This window comes from Sander lucioperca, chromosome 7 (assembly GCF_008315115.2).
Source record: "Sander lucioperca isolate FBNREF2018 chromosome 7, SLUC_FBN_1.2, whole genome shotgun sequence".
Taxonomy (NCBI): Eukaryota; Metazoa; Chordata; class Actinopteri; order Perciformes; family Percidae; genus Sander; species Sander lucioperca.
In genome coordinates this window covers 37,401,809-37,424,654 of record NC_050179.1, presented here as the reverse complement: position 1 = coordinate 37,424,654, position 22,846 = coordinate 37,401,809, and the positions used below count along the sequence as shown (strand labels likewise).

General features: G+C 41.6%; 2 protein-coding genes across 4 annotated transcripts; one reads left to right on the top strand and one right to left on the bottom strand.

Annotated features, from left to right (window-relative positions):
• The first annotated feature begins 44 nt into the window (after positions 1-44).
• Positions 45-13,498, top strand: LOC116040220 (adenosine deaminase 2-A-like). Of its 3 annotated transcripts, none has more exons than XM_031285509.1 (11): positions 45-65; positions 3,910-4,237; positions 7,275-7,494; positions 9,168-9,381; positions 9,980-10,107; positions 11,020-11,110; positions 11,286-11,394; positions 12,035-12,192; positions 12,342-12,544; positions 12,645-12,748; positions 13,087-13,498. In XM_031285509.1, exons 1-10 carry the CDS (start codon positions 57-59, stop codon positions 12,733-12,735), a joined length of 1,551 nt encoding a protein of 516 aa, XP_031141369.1. In that variant the 5' UTR covers positions 45-56; the 3' UTR covers positions 12,736-12,748; positions 13,087-13,498. The 3 variants fall into 3 exon arrangements, with proteins under 3 accessions (XP_031141369.1, XP_031141371.1, XP_035859240.1); XM_031285511.1 differs by lacking the exon at positions 45-65 and adding an exon at positions 3,233-3,540 and having other exon boundaries at positions 3,912-4,237; XM_036003347.1 differs by lacking the exon at positions 45-65 and adding an exon at positions 3,233-3,550 and having other exon boundaries at positions 3,912-4,237.
• A 342-nt stretch (positions 13,499-13,840) lies between these two features.
• On the bottom strand, positions 13,841-17,492 carry LOC116040221 (RIB43A-like with coiled-coils protein 2). The gene is made up of 7 exons (XM_031285512.2): positions 17,341-17,492; positions 17,146-17,227; positions 15,177-15,497; positions 14,968-15,086; positions 14,422-14,595; positions 14,157-14,323; positions 13,841-14,023 (listed from the first exon to the last, which is right to left on the bottom strand). The coding sequence occupies exons 1-7, from the start codon at positions 17,443-17,445 to the stop codon at positions 13,954-13,956; spliced, it is 1,038 nt and encodes a 345-aa protein (XP_031141372.2). The 5' UTR covers positions 17,446-17,492; the 3' UTR covers positions 13,841-13,953.
• Positions 17,493-22,846: the final 5,354 nt, after the last annotated feature.

The window sequence follows — 22,846 nt, the reverse complement described above, 5'->3', positions numbered from 1 at the left end:
GAAAAGTTTGCATGACATACGACACACAGGCAGAGGACCTTACACGCTGAGGAGTGATGATGAAGGTAGTGAGAACCTGAAGGAGACAAGTTTGTTGGTCTTTAACTTAGACAGACGGTCGTTCGGTGTAATTCACTGCTTCCTTTCGCACCGGGTAACCGGAGAGCCGTGAGTCTAATTGACTAGGTGTGATTTTTGGATTGGATAGTGTGGGTTTTGTGAGGAATTGTTTGAAGGGGTATTGCCCGACGGCCTGTATAGGTCCGGGAACGATATTCCTGAGCAGGTCCTAGCAAACTCAGTAGATAGATTCGAAGTGGAAAGGAAGTCGTGTGGTGAGTCTTCTGTAAAGGAAAACTAAAAACTTCCAGTGAACCTTGTTAAAAACGGTAAATTCTCACACAGTTGGGGATAATTTAAACTCAGAGTCAGCCCATGCCCAAGGGAGCGGATGGGGGTGGGGAGGAATGGAGCACAGTGAGTAAGACAAGTCACAAAAGACGGCGAGGAAATAACTCTCAGGATAGTGATATGGAAAACCCACAGATTAAATCAATAAGGCCTAATCCAAATAGTGATGAGGAATTTAAAGTTCTGATTAAAGTAAAAGGAGGGGTTGGATTTTCTACAGTCAGTCCCCTTAAATTGACAAATGAACTTAAAAAAGGGATTGGTGATATATTGCATGCCTCTATTTTGCAGAATGGAATGATTTCAATTATATGTAAGTCGGAAATGCAACAAACTAAGGCTCTCAAGATTAAAACTGTGCTTGGTAAGTATGGAGGAAATATTTATTTGTAATTCAAATTGAAAGTCCAAAGATACATTGAAAGTCCAAAGAGAAAACGAAGCAAGATCAAATTAAAAATATTATTTTTTTAAATTTTCCATTTGGCTTTTCCATTTGGATTTAATATTTGGCTTTTGAATTTCCATTTAACATTGGCTTTTAATTTGGATTTAATATTTGGCTTTTGAATTTCCATTTAACATTGGCTTTTAATTTGGATTTAATATTTGACTTTTGAATTTCCATTTAACATTGGCTTTTAATTTGGATTTAATATTTGGCTTTTGAATTTCCATTTAACATTGGCTTTTAATTTGGATTTAATATTTGACTTTTGAATTTCCATTTAACATTGGCTTTTAATTTGGATTTAATATTTGGCTTTTGAATTTCCATTTAACATTGGCTACACATTGTCATCAATATTAACAAGGTTTAAAATGACCCATTTTTCAAATTTGGATATCGTTTCAAAATCAAATGAACGAAAAAGTACACTGTGTGTGTGCGCTGACAACACACACGTAGCAGAGCTACCCACACCCATGTTTGTACTGTTCTTAATTAAATAGAACATCAAAAGAGAGAAGTTGTCTCCATCTGTGTTTTAAACAGACACACCTGGGGTGAAGTTGGAAACCAGAATCAGCTTTAAATCCATTCCTAATCTAGTCCTTACTAACACGGGCCCAATTATAGTAACTACATGAAAACTTTGCTGTTGTTGCATGAAATGTGGTTTGTGTTTAGCCTACATCATCAGTTTCTATCATGTGAAATAAGAGGCTAAGCCAGCCTGGTGGCCAAGCTGCAGACAGATGCTCCTCAACAGTGAGCTCCCCAGCAGTCAGCTCCCCCTGCTGGTCATAAGGGGCCTCTGCACCCCTTTTGTTTCAGACCCTCCCACCAGCCTTTGGGCCACACCTCATTTACATTGACATGTGTCAAGTCCAAATGAAAAGCCAATGTTAAATGGAAATTTAAAAGCCAAATATTAAATTCAAATTAAAAGCCAATGTTAAATTCAAAAGCCAAATATTAAATCCAAATGGAAAAGCCAAATGGAAAATTTAAAAAAAAATATATTTTTAATTTGAGCAATGGAAAATTTTTAATTTTTTTTTTTTTAATTTGATCTTGCTTCGTTTTCTCTTTGGACTTTCAATTTGAATTATGAATAAATATTTCCTCCATACGCTATTAATAGAAACGGGAGATGCCGTTAGATATAAGATGTAAACTGGGGTTGAAGTATTTAATGAAACTAAAAGGACAGACTGGGAAATTACCAACAAAAAACCTGTCGAGTCAGCATTGGGAGTTTATGGCAACAGAAAGTTTGGTCAAAACAAACTTTACAGAAACACTTAAATCTATGGCAGATGAAATTGGTATTGTGAATTTGAATGTGTGTCCACCAATATGTCGTTCAGATGTACCTTTGTGGTTGATTCCAGATCCCATTGTTGATTTATATTTTTTGAAAACAAGCAAAAGAAAGATGTCAGAAGGGGTAGTGGAGGAGATAAAAGCCTGTCAGTGTCAAATGTGGGGAGGCTACTTACAAATTTATACTGACAGGTCAAAGGATCCTGAGAGCGGTAAAGTGGCTTTTGGTATTAGTATACCTGAAATAGGTTATAAAAAAGGCTGTAGGATTCCAGATCACTTATCAGTATTTACTGCAGAGTTGGTGGCAGTTCTATGGGCAGTAAGGTGGATTGAAGATGACAAACAGGAACATTCTGTCATATGTAGTGATTCAGCTGCATCCCTAATTACAATTAAAGGTACCAAAACTAAGTTTAAGGAGGGGTTTATGTGGGTTCTGGCGCACGTGGGTGTGGAGGGTAATGAGGAGGCAGATGAGGTGGCAAAGAAAGCAGTGCAGGAGGAAAGAGTTCAAATTAGTGTGCAGTATGGGTCACCAGATTACGCAGAAATAATTAATAGGTCAGTTAAAGAAATGTGGCAAAATTTATGGGATTGTGAAAGGAAGGGGAGAACGTATTATTCAGTACAAAGAATGGTAGAGAAAGATGTGATTATAGATGTAAGAGAAGAGATGCAGTAGTTTTATCCAGATTGAGGCTTGGGCATTGTGGGCTGAGGAGTGGGCTGGCTCTGATTAGTAAACATCCTGATGGAAAGTGACTGTGGAGACAAGGAAACAGTGAAGCATGTATTAGTGCAGTGCAGGAAGTACTCCTCAGAAGAAGAAACTGTTCAGAGAACTGGGTGCAACTGGAGAAACTGTTTTTACTTTATGCACTTTATTGAATTTGGACAGTTGGAACAAATTGAAGAAACTGGAGTACTTGCGACGTATTGAACTATATAAAATTATATAGATAATTACTTAAGTTGTGAATAGCGATTAGAGAACAGCGGAGGGCAGCAAAACGCCATAGATGCGTCTAGTCTGCCGGAAATAAAAAGAAGACACACAGGCAACACAACACAGGCAGCTCCACCACCGCTCTTCTTTGGCTCTAGTGCTGTTTATTTGCTAGCTTGTTTATTTTTGCCACAGTAGCTAAACTATTTGACAAAAGCACAAGTATTTTCAGCTGACACCGTGGAGCGAGTTTTGCCGTGGTCCTGGTTCTAAGTGACTCTCAACAGGACTGTTGACATACTCGTCGTCTGGGCACCAGCTACCGTTAAGCTGCACTAACGTTTGTCAGGATAACGTTACAGTATTTTTATATTTACACTGACTGTATCGTTACACGACAAATATCATAGTACGATAAGGTAACGTTAACCGGTTGTCTTGTGTCAAAAAAGTCAAAATGGCTTGCTCCTTGTTAAATTAACAGTAAAACCTGCATGAGTTACCCTAGCCTATTGTAAGTAATGTTCCTTTGTAACTACACGACATGTAGCAAACGTTACTGAACGTTAGTATTGCTTCTCTCTCCACTCGGTAACGTAACGGACGTGTACACATGATGGAAATGACTGCTGACGAACAAGAACTGGTCATTTTTTTTCTCTATTCCAGCTGACGGAGTTATTTATTTTTTAACCTCAGTTAATGTAGAACAGCAGTTGTAGAAACAAGGCTTTCCTGACTTGTCTGAGGTTGACGACCCCTGTTTGTTTTCTCTCAGAGCTCCACACACGCTGTACGGACAATGGCAATATTGCTACAGCGCCCCCACGCGGCTGTGACCTGTGTGCTTTTGTTCTGTGTGGCCGGTGGCCTGTCCATGCCAGACCCCAGGCACAGAGAGGCCCTTATACAGCTGGAGGCCTCCATGCAGACAGGAGGGCAGGTAGTGTTGACTGACGCTGAGCAGCGGCTGGACACACTTTTGTTTCAAATGAAGCAGGAGGAGATAGTGAGAGCGGACTTCCCTCCTGCCATGCACTTCTTCAAGGCCAGGGACCTCATCAGGACCAGTCCAATCTTCAGCCTGCTCCAGAAGATGCCTAAAGGTACGTTCAGTCTCACACCTCCCAAGCAAGGATGTAACTTTGGTTTGAGAAATGGTTTTTCGATTTGAATACCATTTCCTGCATTTCTACATACATTTAGAGGGACTATAGTCTCGCTTTGCCAGACCTTCCTCCACAACGCTGTGGAGGAGGGTCTGGCTAGTCCACACAGCATTCTGGGATGGGGAAAAAAAAACATGCTCTGGTTTATTGGCGCTGGACAGAGCAACGGTCCCGCTACAAAATAGCCTCAGGAAAGAACTTGTTTTGGTGGAACATGTTCAAAAGTAGTTTGAGTCGTGCAACAGAAAACTCAGATTGGACAGATAGTCTAGCTAGCTGTCTGGATTTACCCTGCAGAGATCTGAGGAGCAGTTAACCATAGTCCTCAGAAATCCACCGGAGTTTAAAATTCCAACACAAAGAAAGAGGAAGGTAACGGACATCTGGCCGAAATGAGTGTCACCCGCCGGAATATCCGGCAGCAACGGAGCAATCCCGGAAGTGGAACATCGTGGCTATAGACTATAGGGACTATAGTGATACAAAATCCAGGAAATAATTATGTTGATCATAATGATAAATTATGCCAGAGAATAGTACTAAACTATTAATGTCTTACTTTCTTTGTTTAAAATAGCAGGCCGGTCACCTAGACCTAAATGAATGGAAATTACGCCTATGTCTCCAAGTGTGTTAATAGTTATGTACGCCTATGTCTCCAAGTGTGTTAATATGTATGTATGTATGTATGTATGTATGTATGTAGTTTTTTGGCAGACACTGTCACAATTACGCATTTATCAAATTATACAAACCATAACAACACTGAGCTTTGGCAGTAGCAAAAATAGATCTTTTTTGTCACTCAGATTTTTTTGTTAGTTGGAAGAAAACATCAGCAGAAAACTGCACTTTAAAATGTAACAGTCACTTTTTTTTTTTCTTTTTTAGTAGTGCCTTTTTATATTCAATTACATGTTCAATAAAATGTTGGAAATTATTTAATTTGTTTTAAATTCAACAAGCAATTTGTCGAATTTTAGCAGAACACTGAACGCAGCAGAAATGCAGAACTGAGTACACTTTAAAGTGGCCATATTATGCTCATTTTCAGGTTCATAATTGTATTTTGAGGTTGTACCAGAATAGGTTTACCTGGTTTAAATTTCAATAAACACCATATTTTTGTTGTACTGCACATTGCGTGGAATACCTGCAGAACAGGGACACGGAAGTAGTTCTTTTGTAGATTATGGTGAACTAGTATGTGTTGTAGCAGTGTTTTGCCATTCAGAACAAGCTAGCATCCTACGGTTAGCCACCTCGTTTCGGCTAGTGACGTAGAAAGCCCTGCTGATTTTGAACACCTCACCCGGAGACTGAAGGCAGGACACATTCAGAAACCGTATCTCACTCAAAACAGCATGGATGTTTTTTTTTTTCTCAAAGTTTGTATGTGTGTTGAAGCACCAGAGACACCAAATAACACCCCAAATCCCAGAAAGTGATTTATTTCATAATATGGGCACTTTAATAAAGTATTAACATTATCGGGATATTCAACGTTATCACATATTATCCTCATACCGTGCAGCCCTAGTTCATAGCACATTTATACACATCTTGCACTTTCGCCACTTATAATGGGTAGCTTTTTGATTTGTCTCTGAAAACTTTAATTCAATTTTATTTATAGTATCAAATCATAACAGGAGTTCTCAGGACACTTTACAGATAGAGTAGGTCTAGACCACACTATAATTTACAAAGACCCAACAATTCCAGTGATTCCCCAAGAGCAAAAACTCCCTTTTTTAGGAGGAAACCTCGGACAGACCCAGGCTCTTGGTAGGCGGTGTCTGACGGTTTTACTCTAAGCCTTTATCATTTGCCACTTTTAAGCTGCCGTGGATATATAAAAGGACACAGATGAGCTTGATGCCCTGGTTGTGATGTTAATCTCTGAAAACATTTGGCGAAAATGATCTGTTTTCAAAATCAAATTGCAGCAGATTTGGTGGACTTTATCAATCAAAATCCTTTCTTTTTATAAAAAAAATATTATTCTTTCGAATGAACTGGCCAGTACATTCTCTCTTGCTTAGAGCTGAAACAATGACCGTATTTTCCGGACTATAAGTCGCTCCGGAGTATAAGTCGCATCAGTCAAAAAATGCGTCATGAAGAGGAAAAAAAACATAAGTCAGGACTATAAGTCGCATTTATTTAGAAATTTATTTCACAAAATCCAAGACCAAGAACAGGAAAGGCAAGTTATTCAGCTACACAACAGCACACAGAACAAGGGGCTGAATACGGTAGGTGTCCGGTATGTTAACGTAACACATTAACAGTTATTCAACTACACAGTAGCACACAGAACAACTACCAGGGCGTGGAGACGTAACTGCAGCGTTGACGAGCCTCTCCCAGCAGGACGCTGTTCAAGCACCCATCTGTGGACTCGTTCCTCCAGCTCTGGCCATCTTGCTTTCAGCCCGCGATTAGCCGACTAGCTTTCTTTGTTTCCTTCACTGCAGTAAGAGTCACCTTTTCGCCAGTCCCTCGCAAGTTTCTCTCTCACTCCAAACTTTCTTTGTGCTGCTTGATTACCGTTTTCGGCTGCGTATTTTACTACCTGCAGTTTGTAATCTGCAGAATAAGATTTTCTTTTCTTTCTCAGTTGTCTTTAGGCGCAGCATATGGTTGTCACAAGCCTAGAGCGCCTCTCGCGGCTGTAGATAGTAATGTTTTCAGTATGAAATAACATTTAAAAACATGTTAAATTATATATATTTTGATATATAAGTCGCACCTGACTATAAGTCGCAGGACCAGCCAAAGTATGGAAAAAGTGCGACTTATAGTCCGGAAAATACGGTAGTCGATTAATCGATAAGTTGACAGACAGAAAAATAATGGACAACTATTTTGATAATTGACTAATCCCTAGTTATAACTTTTTTTTTTTCAGTTGTAAATATTATCTGACGTTCTTCTGGTTCTTTTATTTCTTTGTAATTCAATGTTCCAGGGGGAGCTCTCCATGTCCATGACTTTGCCATGGTAGACGTGGAGTGGCTAGTGAAGAACGTGACCTATCGGCCCCACTGCTACATGTGCTTCACTGACAACCGGTCTATCAGATTCATCTTCTCGTCCCGATGGCCCAAAGCTCTGCCGCGCTGCTCTCCCTGGACCCTGCTGGAACACCTCCGGGCCGAGGTGGTCAACACCACGGATCTCGACAACAGGTGAGGTGTTTTTTTTTTTCTTGATGAGCTTTGAGAGGACAAATATTTAACCCTTGTTTTCTTCGCGTCGACATTAAACTTGTTGTCCTTCCGGGTCAAAATTGAAAATGTGTTTTGAAAACCTTTTTTGGCGCTTTCTTTACCCGACGTTTTTGTAGCTTTCTTCTATGCTTTTGATTGTTTTTGTTAATGTTTTTGTCACTTCAACGTTTTTTTATTTTATCCATGGTCAGTAAACATTATTTATATGACTCTGAAATTAGAAACTATGAATTATTTTGACTAATAGTTCAAAGGATAGATCAGAGGATGTCGAGTGAATCCCTGACTGGTCAGGATGCTGTTTTGAAACCATTTAAACATTTTTTTTCAAACGCTTAAATTTGAAAACACCCAAAGTTCAAAATTCAATGGAATTAATCATTGATTTTACCTGCGAAATACAACATACATCAATGTTGTTTTGGGGTAATTTGGTTGAAAGAAACCCATATTTATGATATAGAAAAACGTTAAACGGGTCAAATTTGACCTGAGGATAATGCAAAGGTTAATTCAAAGAATACCACAGAATAATAAACAAGCCCCACAACACTGAAGATTTTTGGGCTCTTGATTCTTCTCTAAGTCTACATATTGGTATTTCTTTAGTGAGTCTTGTCCACGTCCAACAGAACAAATGTATTGTAGTATGAAGTGCAACAGTGCACGCTTTTCAACTATGTGCCCATGACCTCAAATGCTTCTCTAATTATCACTGTGTCAACACAAAAAGCAAATAGTTCAGAGATATCAGATCTTGTTCACTCCGTTTCGGAGAAGTCATTTATGGCTACCGAAGCCTGCATATCATTCATCACTTTTTTGTTGTATCTGTATCTTGTTACCAGATTTGATTGGCTTTAAATCACTGTCATTACACTCTATTACTGTCCGTTACCTGAAATATCTAACAGGAAGTAATCCATTAAACACATTGATCCAAACAGACTCTAGTGTTATATTAGTCTCTGTTTGGAACATCTTTCTTAGTCAGGATTAGGGCTGCACAATAGGAGGAAAATATCTATTTGCGATTATTTTGACTGATATTGCGATTGGGATATGATTCACTATATTGGAGGGAATAATCATGTTTGCATCCTTATTCTCATTTTCATTGAAAATTGAAAGAAATTAAAATGATTAGGGATTAGGATCTGGATTTGTAGGTCGAGACGTCTCTGCAGTACCACAATACTTCATTCAGAATGGTTTGACACATATTTTGCCTTTTCACAAATATTGCGCCCCCTCTGCAATTTGGATATTGCACTAGTCCATATTGCGATTTCAATAAAATTGCGATTAATTGTGCAGCCCAAGTCAAGATGGCAGTCCAATTGGGAGCAGTTTGCATTTAAAGGTCCAAGAATCAATATGCTAGGATGCAGGATGCAGGATACAAAAAGGGCAGTTAATTCTTAAACATTTTTGATTTACTTTTATTGGTTTTACGTTTTTTTGGTTAAACCCAAGAGTGCAGCATAGGTAATCACTGCAGATGCACTGGTTTTCCAGAAAGTATAAGTTCCTCTACATAGAAATGTTAAGACATAAATGTCGTCGACAGTGGTAAAAGGACCTAAAATGACACGGATCATCTGATCACAGCCATGTCTTCATATTTACAGCATCATGGGCAACATGACACTCTTCACTGATCAGGATCCAGAAACGGTGTACCCCAGTCAGGATGTGATATGGGATACATTTGAACAGGCCTTCCAGGCACTGTGGGGCCTGGTCACATACGCTCCAGTGTTCAGAGACTATTACTACCAAGGTCTCACCCAGTTCTACATGGACAACGTCATGTATCTGGAACTGCGAGCTTTACTCCCACAGGTACACTATTGGCACGCCTAGTGTGTCCAGTTGTCTGTTAATTTATTATTAAAGTGCTCATATTATGCTTTTTGGCTTTTTCCCTTACCTTTATTGTGTTTATATATCTTTTTTGTGCATGTTATAGGTTTACAAAGTGAAAAAGCCCAAAGTCCCCCCCCCCCCCAAAAGGGACTTACCATCTCCAACAGAAAACACTGTTCACAAACTGCTCCAAACAGCTCTATTGTAGTCCAGCCTTTACTTCAGAGACAAATGTGGTCACTTTGTAACACACGTTATAATGCTCACCTAGCTGCTAGCATGGCATGACTTCATCCTCTGCTTCTGACTGGCTAGTAGTCCTTACCTAGGCACTGCACATGTGCGACTCCAACAAAGATGTAACAGAAGTGAGATGCCTCACTCTGTAGCTAAAACAGAGAGCTCAACACACAGGGTGAAAAGAGGAGCTGCAGCAATGTGCAGTACAACAAAAAATAAGTTTTTTTTGAAAATTAAACCATGTAAACCTATTCTGATATAACCTTTAAATACAATTATGAACCTGAAAATGAGCAGAATATGAGCACTTTAAATGTTTTGTTTTGTTACTCAGATATACGAGTTGAACGGCAGCACTCATGACACAGCCTGGACTCTGAAGACCTACCAGGAGGTCACCAGACAGTTCACAGCAGACCACCCAGACTTCTTTGGAGCAAGAATCATCTTCACAATCCATAGGTGACTACCCTTAGGCTACATTAACATTGCTACGTTTTTTTTAAATGGAGTTTTGAGCCAAAAGCAACCTTCGTGCACACAAGTTTTTTTAGCTCCAGTAGAAGAACTGATCTCCGTTTAAACTAACACGCCCAAACCTCATATCTCATCAACATTCTGGTATACTGGACATGCGTGTGCCGGGGTTAACAGGAGGCAGCATGTATACTCCACCCGTTGCTGGTAGTTGCCATGGTAACGTTAGTAGCTTAGACTCAGAATATGACGACGCAGCGAAACGTTGGCGATGTCGGCGTTGCCAAAGGTCTCTGTTCACGGCCGTTGAGACTGCATCACAACCCTGGCGATTCCAAACCAAAACGGGGGTCAGAAGGGTTTCCAAATTTCTCGGGTTTCTCTGAAACGCCAGAGAGGTGTGAAAGCGAGGTGTAAACGTAGCAAAAATAGATATGTTTTAAAACTAAAGGCTAGCAATGTAAATGTAGCCTTAGAAAGGATTTCACTTAGTAGTCTGAATGGCATTCTGCTTATTGGCTCACTAGCAGACACAAGAGGATGTAGATATAATCATCGATCACTAGGGCTGGGCAATATATCAATATTATATTTATCGTGATATGAGACTAGATATCGTCTTAGATTTTGGAAATCGTAATATCGTAAATGGCTTAAGTGTTGTCTTTTCCTGGTTTTAAAGGCTGCGTTACAGTAAAGTGATGTCATTTTCTGAACTTACCAGACTAGCTCTAGTTATTATATCTACATTACTGAAGAGTATTTATCTTAAATCTCATTGTGAAGATATTTTGTCAAAGCACCAATTGTCAACCCTATAAGATCGCCATAATATCAACATCGAGGTATTAGGACAAGAATATCGCCATATCTGACACGCTGCCCTGTATGCTTCAGGGGAGTAAATGCATCCGTGATGGCCAGAGTTGTGGAGGAGGCTATGAAGCTACAGAGAGACTTCCCAGATGTCATGGCTGGTTTTGACCTGGTGAGAAGCAACAATCTTTGCTCAAGTTTGTCACTGACTGATTTTTAGCCTCACTTACAATGTGGATGGTTAAAATGCAACTGTTTTGAATCAGTGAAAGCAACATGACTTAAACATGTCTAATGTGATGGCAAGACTTCTCTATTTGTTGAAACAAAAATCTCTGCGTGTACAGGTGGGCCGCGAGGACAGAGGCAGACCCCTGTGGTACTTCAGAGATGCCTTGTCGCTGCCAGTAGAGAGAGGGGTGACGCTTCCTTTCTTTTTCCACGCTGGAGAGACCGGTGAGCTTATGAGCATTCAGTTTGTACAGCTACAGCATTCCACATCACATACTGCAGGCTCAGAGGTAAATCAGTACATGAGGTTTAGGGAGAATCAACTTTATCCAGAAAGATTTGTGTGAAATAGTAGCTGTCTGGATGCTGTCGTGATGTAAAATACAATAAGATTCAAAGTGCAACAATAACATATGTTAATGTGTACATTTTAAGCAAAAACGGGCTACTATTGTAATGTTGTTTATTTAGGTAAAAGGATACGAAGGAAAACTTTGTAACACGTCATCAAGATGTTTATAGTCAAAGAGTCCGCATAGGACAAAATCAGTTGTAGTGTTTGAATGTTTATTTATCAGACTCTCAAAGAGAGGTAGAAGTACATGTATTTCCTCACTGTTGACAGTGTGATAGCCCTGAAACAACAAAAAAGTACTACAATAACCTTATAAACATATCTGTCAGAGATTTGTAAAAAGAAAAAAAGAACAAATTAAATCTTTATCAAGAGTGGAGTGGAATGTATTTTTTTGGTTTGGCTACTGCGTTAATGACTGAGCCTTAATACATGGGGCGCACGCTCAACCAGGTGAGCTACCTGGGCGCCTCATAACATGCATTTTGATTTCTCTCTACTTACATGTAGATCTTGAGGGCACAGAGGTGGACCAGAACTTGTTGGACGCTCTTTTGTTAAACACTTCCCGTATTGGCCATGGATTTGCTTTGCCGCGCCACCCAGTGGCCAAAGCTCTATCCAGAAAGAGAGGGGTGGCTTTGGAAGTGTGCCCTATCTCCAACCAGGTACACTATCATCTGGTAAACCATACTGTACAATAAAGTTACTTAGTTTTTCCTGCCACTGGAGTGTAATATTTAAAGTCCTATGAAATAAGAAGGCTGTAATTGAATTAATCTTGTACACAAATATCTCCTTTCCTATCTTCATTCAGGTGTTGAAGCTTGTAAATGATTTGCGAAACCATCCGGCAGCTGCACTGATGGCAGAGAACCACCCACTGGTCATCAGTTCAGATGACCCGGCTATGTTCGGGGCCTCTGGACTCTCTTATGACTTCTATGAAGCTTTTGTGGGCTTTGGTGGGATCAGCTCCCATCTAGGTTCCCTTAAAGAGTTGGCCATAAACTCTATTAGGTGAGGTTCAGCTGAGATGACGAGAGAATGTGATTTTACAAATTTCAATCGTGCCTCAGCAGACCGCTCACTGACATCTATCTCCCTGTCTGTCTTGCAGGTATAGTTCTTTGACTCCAAAGCAAAAGGAGAGAGCCCTGGCTCTGTGGCAGAGAAGATGGGATAAGTTTGTCTCCGAAAATGCTTTTTAAGAAAGAAACTGATATTTTGGTAACACTTTACTTGAAGGTATTGACATAATCGTGACATGACACTGTCATAACTATGACATGACACTTGTCATAAACATTATAAACAAGTCATAAACGTTTATGACTTCTGTCATTAAGTGTCATTCGGTTTTTGTCATGACAAGTTGACATTGTTTGGGTTGTCTTGATAATGACAACTTGACATTAATCCAAGTGACATTACCAGAAGATGTATTTCTTATGACAACTTGACATTACATTTCTTTGGAATGTCCTTATTAAGACAACTTGACATTAAACAGGATGACATTATGTCAAGTTGTCATGACAAAGAAATGGGACAAATATGGGACAACAAAGCTAGTTTGGGGTCAGAGATTGTCCTTTTTCACAAATGACAATTTGGCATGTTAAACATGATGAATAAGGAAATGAATGATGACTATCATAGAACAGAGTCATTCTTAATGTTAAAAGTAACACCTGTGCTTTTCCTACTATGACCAGTTGTATCTGCTGTGAAAAAGGCCTATTGTTACACGATACCAAAGTGGAGTTGGCTGTCTAAAGTAAATAAACTGGCCAGTGTGAAACACAACACATAAGCGTTAAGAGCTACACATATGAAATGGCTTCAATCAAAGGCATCTGTTATGTCTAGTTGTATTAAGGATTGTTAATGTATTTGCACTTTAAGATTCAGGTTTGCCTGTGTTTTTGGGGACATTGTTAACTGGTTGAGGTGCTAAATGTTTGACTTCTCTTCGTAGTGTGTTTGTGCTTTCTAAGAGTGTAATGCATAGCTTCTTGATATGGATGTTAAATTGTGTGGGCTTAGAAACACTGTTCTTAAAAAACAAAGGTGTTTTTTTTTTGTTTGTTTTTTTAGGGATATAGCTGACCTTTTGCTCATGCAGGCACATTTTGTGTTATCGGTTTAAAAAAAGAATTTAATTAACAGCCAGGACTTTCTTTTCTTACTTTGTTAGCATACCCATGTGTCTCACGTATTTGTCCTGTCTAAAAGCCTGGCTGTAACAATATCAACAGCTGTCAGAATCATCCAGACATCAATAAATGTTGTGAAATTAATTTTTCCATAATTAAAAAGTGTTCAATAACTGTGTGCTTCAGTTTATTCAGTGTTCTTCTGGCGTAGCACCATTGCCAGTGCTAAGCCACTGTGATGAGCCAGTCATCAGTGCAGCGTGCCTTCCATCATCGGCTGCAGGTGTTGAATTTGGAGAAGAAGCTGTCGTCAATGCATCCTCTTTCAATGTCCGGTTTCCTTAAAATGACACCAGTTTAAAAAAACCTAGTGAGACAATATATTTTTTTTTTATCTTTATCGTGCTTAAATATACTGTGTGTGTGTGTGTGTGTGTGTGTGTGTGTATAAGTGAGTGAATAGTGCTACTGACTGCTGTTTGTGTATTTCGGCCAGCTTGACGTTGGTGCTGTCCAGGTGTCGTCTCAGCTGCTTGTTCAGTCTTGCCTGCTGCCTCTCTATTAACAGAGCTGTGCGAGCCGAGTCCAAGCGGACGCGATCATTTTGTTCCTCTTCTCGCTTTCTCTCTTGTTCTACCCTCTGCAGATGCACGGATAAAACAGACCGACCATCAGTGAACAGCTTTCTAAATGATCAAGAAGAGCATGTGTTTGGAGTATCATTTGTGCCCGTTTTACCTTTTTCTCCTCAATTTGATATTTCTGGAACTGGATGATGTGCTGCAGGCTCTCCGGGGGGGCTCTCCTATCACTACTGGGACAAAGACCAGGCACTCCCACCATGCCCAGGGTGGGTTCCACATCTACACCCTCATCATTGTGTTCCTCTTCCTGGTGACGCTTCTCTTCAATCTTTGCCCATCCAGACCAAGCAATAAGGATGATAAAAGTGTGGTTACTGCATCGCCAACCCTAACTTTTAAATTGAATATATCACTTAAACAAAAGCTGCTTAGATTTAGCTTAAACGTAATACAAAAACTTCTATTATGTCATTAATTTTCATCTAAGCCCAGTATAACCAAAGACCAAAATCGAACTCCATTGTATGCTCTTGTATGTCATTCAAGGTACATGCAGCTAAAATGTACACATTTAAGTATTGCCGAGCTTATTTGTATTGCCAAGCTTTAACCCTCCCTTGGTGCTTTAGGGATTTGTTATTTGAAATTATACGTCCATGTTTTCCAAGCAAGTTTAACTACGATTACCAAGGTGACTTACCTTGGCCAGATTGTACTCTTTAGTGGCTAAAGTTGCTGCTTTTCTCCTCTCCATCTCAGTGCTCTGAAGCTGCAGAGCTTTGTTGTCCATGTCTACTCTGCTTTGGTCATAGCGTTGCTCTAAAGAAACAGTAGAGAAGATGAAGCGGGGTTATGTTTTGTGTGTGTGGACTGATTATCTGTATTCTGTACGGGATCAGACAAACCTACCCTCAATCTTTCGTTGATGCCTTTCTGCTGCCAGCTCACTTTGCTGCTGGATGAGCCACTCTCTGAGCTGCTCCCTCTGCCTCTGTCGCCTGCTCTCACTATCGGGGTCCTCGCCCAGCAGGCCAGGGGGCATCATCTGTGCATCACCCAGGTCTGTTTTTCTACAGTGGTCTGGGTCAGTCAGGTCATACTCCTGCTGGCACCGAGGCTGCTGGTACTGAAGCCGGTAGTCAACGATGGCCTTCTCCATCACACGCTTCTCCTTCGCTTCTCTGCTTTGGAGGAGGCAAGCTACTTTGCTATAATGGAGCATATCAGCATCTGTATGGAGAACACATGCCACACACATCACAATGAACTTCATTAGAAAAGATGACGGCCTAAAAATATAATACACACCGTAGTGGCAAAAATATGTATGTGGATGTTTATGATTGGATACTATTTTCTATCAGTGAGTGGTAGGACCATAGGTAGGACATTATAGACCTTTTCAATGGAATTCCATTACTAGGCAACAGCCTGGACCCTTAAACACCGGTCTCATAAGCTTGAAGATCTTTTGCATGTTTCCCTTTCATTATTCTTAAAGTGCTAGCAACATTAAGATTCTCTACTAAGTGCTTTATTTCTTATTTTTTTTCTCGTTAATATAATTGGTAACATTTTATTTCTATACTTTTTAATGTATCCTTTTATTGTCATGTTTTCTATGCCTTGATATTGTAAATTAATTTAAATGAATGTCATTCACTGCAACAGGAAATCAATTTGGGACATTTAGAATGTTTGGTAACACTTTACTTGAAGGTATCTACATAAGAGTGACATGACACGGTCATGAACACATGACACATGAACCCTAGCCCTAACCGAGAAGCAGTGGCAGCAAAAACTGTCCTGTCCTGTTAGTAGTGTCCTGTACACTGTCCTGTGACTCACAGGACAGTGTACAGGACAGTGTCTGACTGTCCCGGGACAGTCATGGGTGTCACAGGACTAACAGGACAGTTTTGCTGCCCTAACCTTAACTTGTCATGACAAAAACCGAATGCCACTTAAAGCAGCCATATTATGCTCATTTTCAGGTTCATAATTGTATTTTAAGGATGTGCCAGAATAGGTTTACATGGTTTAATTTTAAAAAAACACCATATTTTAGTTGTACTGCACCGCTCTCTCTCACTGCTGCAGATCCTCTTTTCACCTGGTCTCTGTTTTAGCTACAGAGTGAGACCTCTTTTCTTCTTCTTCTTCTGTACTATCTTTGATTGCACTTGCACATGTGCAGTAGCTCAGATGTAGATCATGTCAGCTAGCGAGCTCCATAGACAGTAAAAGAAAGGCTGTTTCTACAACTTTGGTCAGTTACAAGGCAGGATTAGCTGGGAGACTTCTAAATGAGGGCGCACATGGAAGTAGTTCTTTTGTAGATTATGGTGAACTTGTGTGTGTTGTAGCAGTGCTTTGCTATTGAGAACGAGGTAGCATGCTAGCGTTAGCATGCTAATGCTAATGCTACGAGCTAATGGTTGCGGTTAGCCTGCTCGTTTCGGCTTGTGACGTCACAAGCCGTGCCGATTTTGAACAGCTCACCCAGAGACTGAAGGCAGGACACATTCAGAAACTGTATCTCACTCTAAACAGCATGGATGGATTTTTTTTCAAAGTTTGTATGTGTGTGGAAGCACCAGAGACACAAAAGAACACCCCAAATCCCAGAAAAAGTGATTTTTTCATAATATGGGCACTTTAATGACAGAAGCGTTATGTCATAAACGTTTGACTTGTTGATAATGTTTATGACACGTTCATGACAGTGTCATGTCACTCTTATGTAGATACCTTCAAGTAAAGTGTAACCAAATGTTTATGTTTACAACTGTATCTCTGTCGTCCTAGAACACATGACACTCAATGACGAAGTCAGGAAACATTGATAAACGACGTTTAGTTAACGTTAACTCACGATAAGCGTTTTGTTCCTCTTTTGCTGCCTCTTCTTGTTTCTCTTTTTCCTTTATCTGCATGTTTAAGGCTTCCGTGTCAACCTATAAAACAGACCACGGTCGGGACCGCGCAGTTAAATGGCCGTTGAGAACAAAGATAGCTAACGTTACATTACGCGTTAGCATTCCTCTGATAACAGAGATAAAACACTTACCCCGACCGTCCTCATTTTGTCATTAAAAATCCTTTCTTGTCTTTCAGTCTCTCGGTAGCGACGCCTCTGCAGAGTTGTCCCAGCGACGCCGTCAACGTTAAACATTTTTGATTTAAAAATAGTATGCGGTGTTAAACTTGAAACGGACTCCTGTCCTACACACAACAAGAGATGGTTTTCTTCAATGATACTTTATGACAGCGACTTCTATTTGGAAATGTACCAGATTTAACTTTGAATTAGTTTTTACAGTCCAATGTTTGTAATAAAAGCTACACAAAATGTGTGTTATGTATGTGTTTCCAGTCTTTTCAATTAATTTAAATTTAATGAACAAATTCAAAAATACTTTTCTTAATAATTTATTTAATAATGACTGTTACCAAATAGAATAAATTGAAACAATATGGATAATTCAAAAATACAATAATTGAATTTTTGCCAATTGAAAAGATCAAATCAAATGTGAGAGAGAGACAGGAGAGGTAGAAAAAGGGTGAGCAGAGAAACTCACAGAACCATAAAACAGAATGATCAGGTACCAAACAACCTGTAGAACCAAAAACAGATACCAGTAATCTGTAGCTTTGCAACCAGAACAAATGGGTATGATATAATGTTTGAACCAGAAGAAATGGGTATGATAATATTTAAACCAGAACCAGAGGGTAACTTGCAACAAGTGCAGAACCAAATGTAGATAGAGCGGGATAGAATTAGAGGGATAGAATGATAGAAAACCTCAAATTTAGATAGATTTATTAGATTTGACAGGAGAGATAGAAAACCTTATATTAAGGGATGAGTGGGTAGAGGGTGATAGGAGAGAGGTGAAGAGAACCAATAATATTAGGGATGAGTGGTAGATGTTATAGGAGAGAGGTGAAAAGAACCTTTAATAGATAGAGTGGATAGAAGGGCCAGTAAAGACAGATGTGATAGAAGTAGAGGGAGAGGGAGATGGAGAGGAGCTGGAGGGCAGCTGCACACCTGTAACACAAAATGGAAACATGCATTAGTCATACAAAACAGAAAAAAACATCACATGAAAAGTGATTGCTTTAAATATGTGAATATTTCTATATCCAAATTAGTGTGATTTAGCTAAGAGGATTTTAATAGTGTAATTCTTTCACTACGACTTTAGTAGGTGTCTGTATTCAGTGACTTCTGTGTTCAATCACATCATGGGGCAAAATGTTCGCATGTGTGAAGTATACTGTGGAGTATCCAAGGAGTCACTAACACAGATGGTGAAATACTAACTAAAAGTATGTAGAGTGCACAAGCAGATGTGTACAGTAACGTTAAGACAGTAGTAGTCTTTACTGCCGAACAAAGTGTCAAGGCAACACGTCATAGCAACGACATCATTCATGTGTGTGAACATACTGTCGAGTTGCCACGGGTAACCAACACTGATGGTCCAGCAGCAACGTAGAGAGGAGGTGGACAAGAGCATTGGGGGGAGAGAGGAGAGGATTTTCAGTTTCATTTTACAAGACAAGATATTCACAACAGTAATTTATTTTATTATCAAGATTTTTTTTTTTTTTTACTGTAATATTAATTAAATATCATACATAGTACAATAGTACATACGTGCAGTGGTGGAAGAATTATTTAGATCATTCACATAAGTAAAATATTTATACATATATAGAAAATGAGTTCCATTTTGTTTTCTATTGTCCTTTTTATTGTGAACAGCGTGATTTTTTTTGTTTCGTAGGATAAAAGCTTGAGATTGATTTGGTAAATATGGATGATGCTCTAAGACTGAGATAGCTGTTCACATATGAAACATAAATTAGCCAATACCCTAGATAAAGCTTGGGAGAAGAGGAAAAAAGCTCTTTATCAAGATGAATTGTAGATGAGAAATTGTTGTTTGCGTGTGGTGTGTGTGTTTGTCTATATATATGTATATACATATATGCAAGTGTATATGTGTGTATTTGTATTCATGTATTTCTCCAAATGATTTGTATATGCAACAGGAAGATGTTTGTTAAATAAGTAAATTTGTGGTGTCTTGTAATGCCAAATGTTTGGCATGACACAGAAATAAAATATAACTAACTAACTATACCACAGTGTGAAAATACTCCACAAGTACAACTACAAACCTTTGGTAAAACAATGTCTGTAGTTAGAGTACTCATTGTACAGTATAATGTTCCCTGTCAGTGTGTGCATGTTGCATTTTACTGATAATTGTGCTTATTTGACCCCCCCCCCATAAGGTTATCATGTGTTTGTAGTGTCGCTGTTTTGTAAGAACCATGCATCTTAAAAAAGTCAACTTTTCATTGTAAAAAGAAACATCTGTCTTTTCAGTATGGTGAGGGATAGAGCAAGACACATCCAGTTTTACTTTAGAAAACCAACCTCACAGCTTACTTTAATGAGTATCACTCTGCCCAAGTAGCAGTGCTTCACCTTCTGAGAATATAGTTCCCAGTATGTATACAGTTAGAAGATGGCTGTGTGTCATGTGACCTTGTTATTTGTGCACGCTGTGACTATACAAATCACAACATGAATATAGCAACATGTTGGCATTATTTTGTCAACCTTTGGGAGCAGTAGGCTAGTTGGAGCCGGTTACCTCCAGGATCTGTGCTAAGCTAGGCTAGCGGTGGGGGACTGACAGAGTTACAACACACACGGAGATGAGAAGGGTATGTATGAACTTATGTAACTCTGGGGGATACGGTGAAAAAGCTAAAGTCCCAGTAAGTCGACGTGTTCCTTTAACCCTTGTGTTGTCCTTCATGTCACGGGGACTTGTTTAGTTTATGTACTGTCCTACTACCCTGGCGTTGTGCTTCGGGTCCCTGGACCCTTTCGTGTGTGTGTGTGTGTGTGTGTGTGTGTGTGTGTGTGGGTGTGTGTGTGTGTGTGTGTGTAATAATCTCACATCTCACACAGCAGACACATGCCAAAGGGTTTTTATTCAAAAGATTTTCAACAGTGTTGTTCATGTCACTTTGTTGCACCTGTTCACATCTCAATAGCACACACTGTGTGTGCGTTGACTTCGCTCGTCTCTCGTGGTGTTCAGTGTCAGGCCGTAGGCGATTCCAGGTCGACACGGTCAAAAGCACGAGCGAGACAACGGGTGTCGTCGTCGTCGTCGTTGTCGTTGTTGTGTTTGTCGGCTCGTTGTTGTGCAGAGCAAAGCCCAAGCCCAAACCGGCGGCGTTCGAGCCAAGAGGCTACAGTCCGCGCACACATTCCGCGCAGTTGAGCCGCGTGCATCTCCCGCAGATGTATCTCTTGCAGGCCCCGCACGCCGTGTATGTCTTGCGGTCCTTTGTCTTTGGACAGAGCTGACACCTCTTCCTCTTGCTGGCCACTCTGGGCGCGGTCGGTTCCACATCGTCGTCGTTGTCGTCGTCGTTGTCGTCGTCGTTGTCGTCGTCAACACCCTCTCTGTGCTCTCGAGCGGCCGCGGCCCTGCTCGTCAAGGCCTTGACGAGTGCGGCGGACGCTTCCGTGCGAGGGAGACGCGAGCGTCTCTCGATGAGCGGAGTCACGAGCGCCCTGCCCAGCTGCTCCAGGAACACGCGCCTCCTGTAGAGCTTGCCGCGCATCCACTGGGGCCTGAGCTCTCGCCAGAGCACAAAGGCGTTGTAGGCGGACACGTCGAGGATGTTGTGGAACACGGCGAGGGGCCAGCGCGTCGTCTTCCTGCGGCAGCTGTACGTGCCGACGAGCTTGTCCAGGTTGTCCACGCCGCCCTTGGTGCTGTTGTAGTGCAGGATGATGTCGGGCTTGGCGTCCCTGGTGGCGCGGACGCGCGCCTTCCCCGTGTGCAGCGTGCTCAGCAGCAGCACGTTCTTGTGCCTCTTGGGCACGTAGGACACCAGAGTGACGGTGGGCGTGAAGGCGAACCTGGACGAGAAGAGCGCACGGCCCTTGGTGTTGAGCAAGGCGCGCGGCAGCTCGGGCTTGTTTTTGCGCATCGTGCCCACCACGGTGAGGCGCCTCTCGATGAGCAGCCGCCGGGCCAGCTCGTAGGAGGTGAAAAAGTTGTCGCACGTCACGTTGCGCGGACCCCGCAGGCCCTTGGTCACGTCCAGCACCACGCGCGCGCCCAGATTCCTCTCGGGCCCGCCGCTCGCCGACTTGCCCGTGTACATCTGCATGTTCCACGCGTAGCTGGACGCGGCGTCGCAGGCCACCCAGGACTTGAGTCCGTACCTGGCGGGCTTGCTGGGCATGTACTGGCGGAAGGAGCATCGACCTTGTTGTCGTTGTCGTCGTCGTCGTCGTCGTCGTCGTCGTCGTCGTCGTCGTCGTCGTCGTCGTCGTTGTCGTTGTCGTTGTTGGCGTTGGAGGTGTTGGACGTGTCGTCAAAGAGTGAGAATGAGAAAGACACGGAAAAAGAACTCGGAGGAAGACAAAGAAGGGGGGAAGGAGGGAAGGTGAAGAAGAAGAAGAATGAGATAGAAATTATAGATGAGAATACAAGCACACGAGAAAAGCATTGTAAACGGCGAGCTGGAAAAAGACCAAGAAAAAGACGAGACAATTGTGCCACGGCTGTCTACTACAAGCCAGGCCAGGGTCCCCCGAATACCATGGAATGGGTCACAGACACCCGAAGGCCAGAGCCGCGGTAGTAGACAAATACCATGGAATGGGTCACTGTGACCCGAAGGCCAGAGCTGCGGTAGTGGAGAAATACCACGGAATAATGTACGGGTCACATAGACCCGAAGGCCAGAGCAGTGGTAGTGGAGAAATACCATGGAATGGGTCACATAGACCCGAAGGCCAGAGCCGCGGTAGTGGAGAAATACCATTGAATACTGGCCAGGGTCACAGTGACCCGAAGGCCAGCACTGCGGTAGAGGAGCAATACCATTGAATACTGGCCAGGGTCACAGTGACCCGAAGGCCAGAGCAGTGGTAGTGGAGAAATACCATGGAATAGTGGCCACATAGAATCCGAAGGCCAGAGCCGCGGCAGCCGTGGAGAAATATCACTGAATACTGGCCAGGGTCACAGCGACCCGAAGGCCAGAGCCGCGGCAGTGGAGAAATGCCATGGAATAGTGGCCAGGGTCACAGTGACCCGAAGGCCAGAGCTGCGGTAGTGGAGAAATGCCATGGAATAGTGGCCAGGGTCACAGTGACCCGAAGGCCAGAGCTGCGGTAGTGGAGAAATACCAGCGAATAACGCACGGGTCAGAGAGACCCGAAGGCCAGAGCCACGGCGGCCGTGGAGAAATACCGTCGAATAACGTGCGGGTCACAGTGACCCGAAGGCCAGAGCCGCAGCGGCCGTGGAGAAATACCACTAAATGACTGGCCAGGGTCACAGTGACCCAAAGGCCAGAGCCGCGGTAGTGGAGAAATACCAACAAATAACGTACGGGTCACAGTGACCCGAAGGCCAGCGCTGCTCAAGTGGAGAAATACCAGCGAATAACGCATGGGTCAGAGAGACCCGAAGGCCAGAGCTGCGGAAGTGGAGAGCAATACCATGGAATAC

Bases quoted from the DNA above. Each gene is read 5' to 3' on its own strand.
- LOC116040221 (XM_031285512.2), bottom strand. From the start codon at position 17,445: ATGTTTAACGTTGACGGCGTCGCTGGGACAACTCTGCAGAGGCGTCGC. The intron at 14,596-14,967 runs GTAAGTCACCTT...GGATGGGCAAAG, and splicing joins AAGAGTACAATCTGGCCAAG to ATTGAAGAGAAGCGTCACCA. The intron at 14,324-14,421 runs GTAAAACGGGCA...GTGCATCTGCAG, and splicing joins ATCAAATTGAGGAGAAAAAG to AGGGTAGAACAAGAGAGAAA.
- LOC116040220 (XM_031285509.1), top strand. The intron at 7,495-9,167 runs GTGAGGTGTTTT...TCATATTTACAG, and splicing joins ACCACGGATCTCGACAACAG to CATCATGGGCAACATGACAC. The intron at 11,395-12,034 runs GTGAGCTTATGA...ACTTACATGTAG, and splicing joins TTTCCACGCTGGAGAGACCG to ATCTTGAGGGCACAGAGGTG.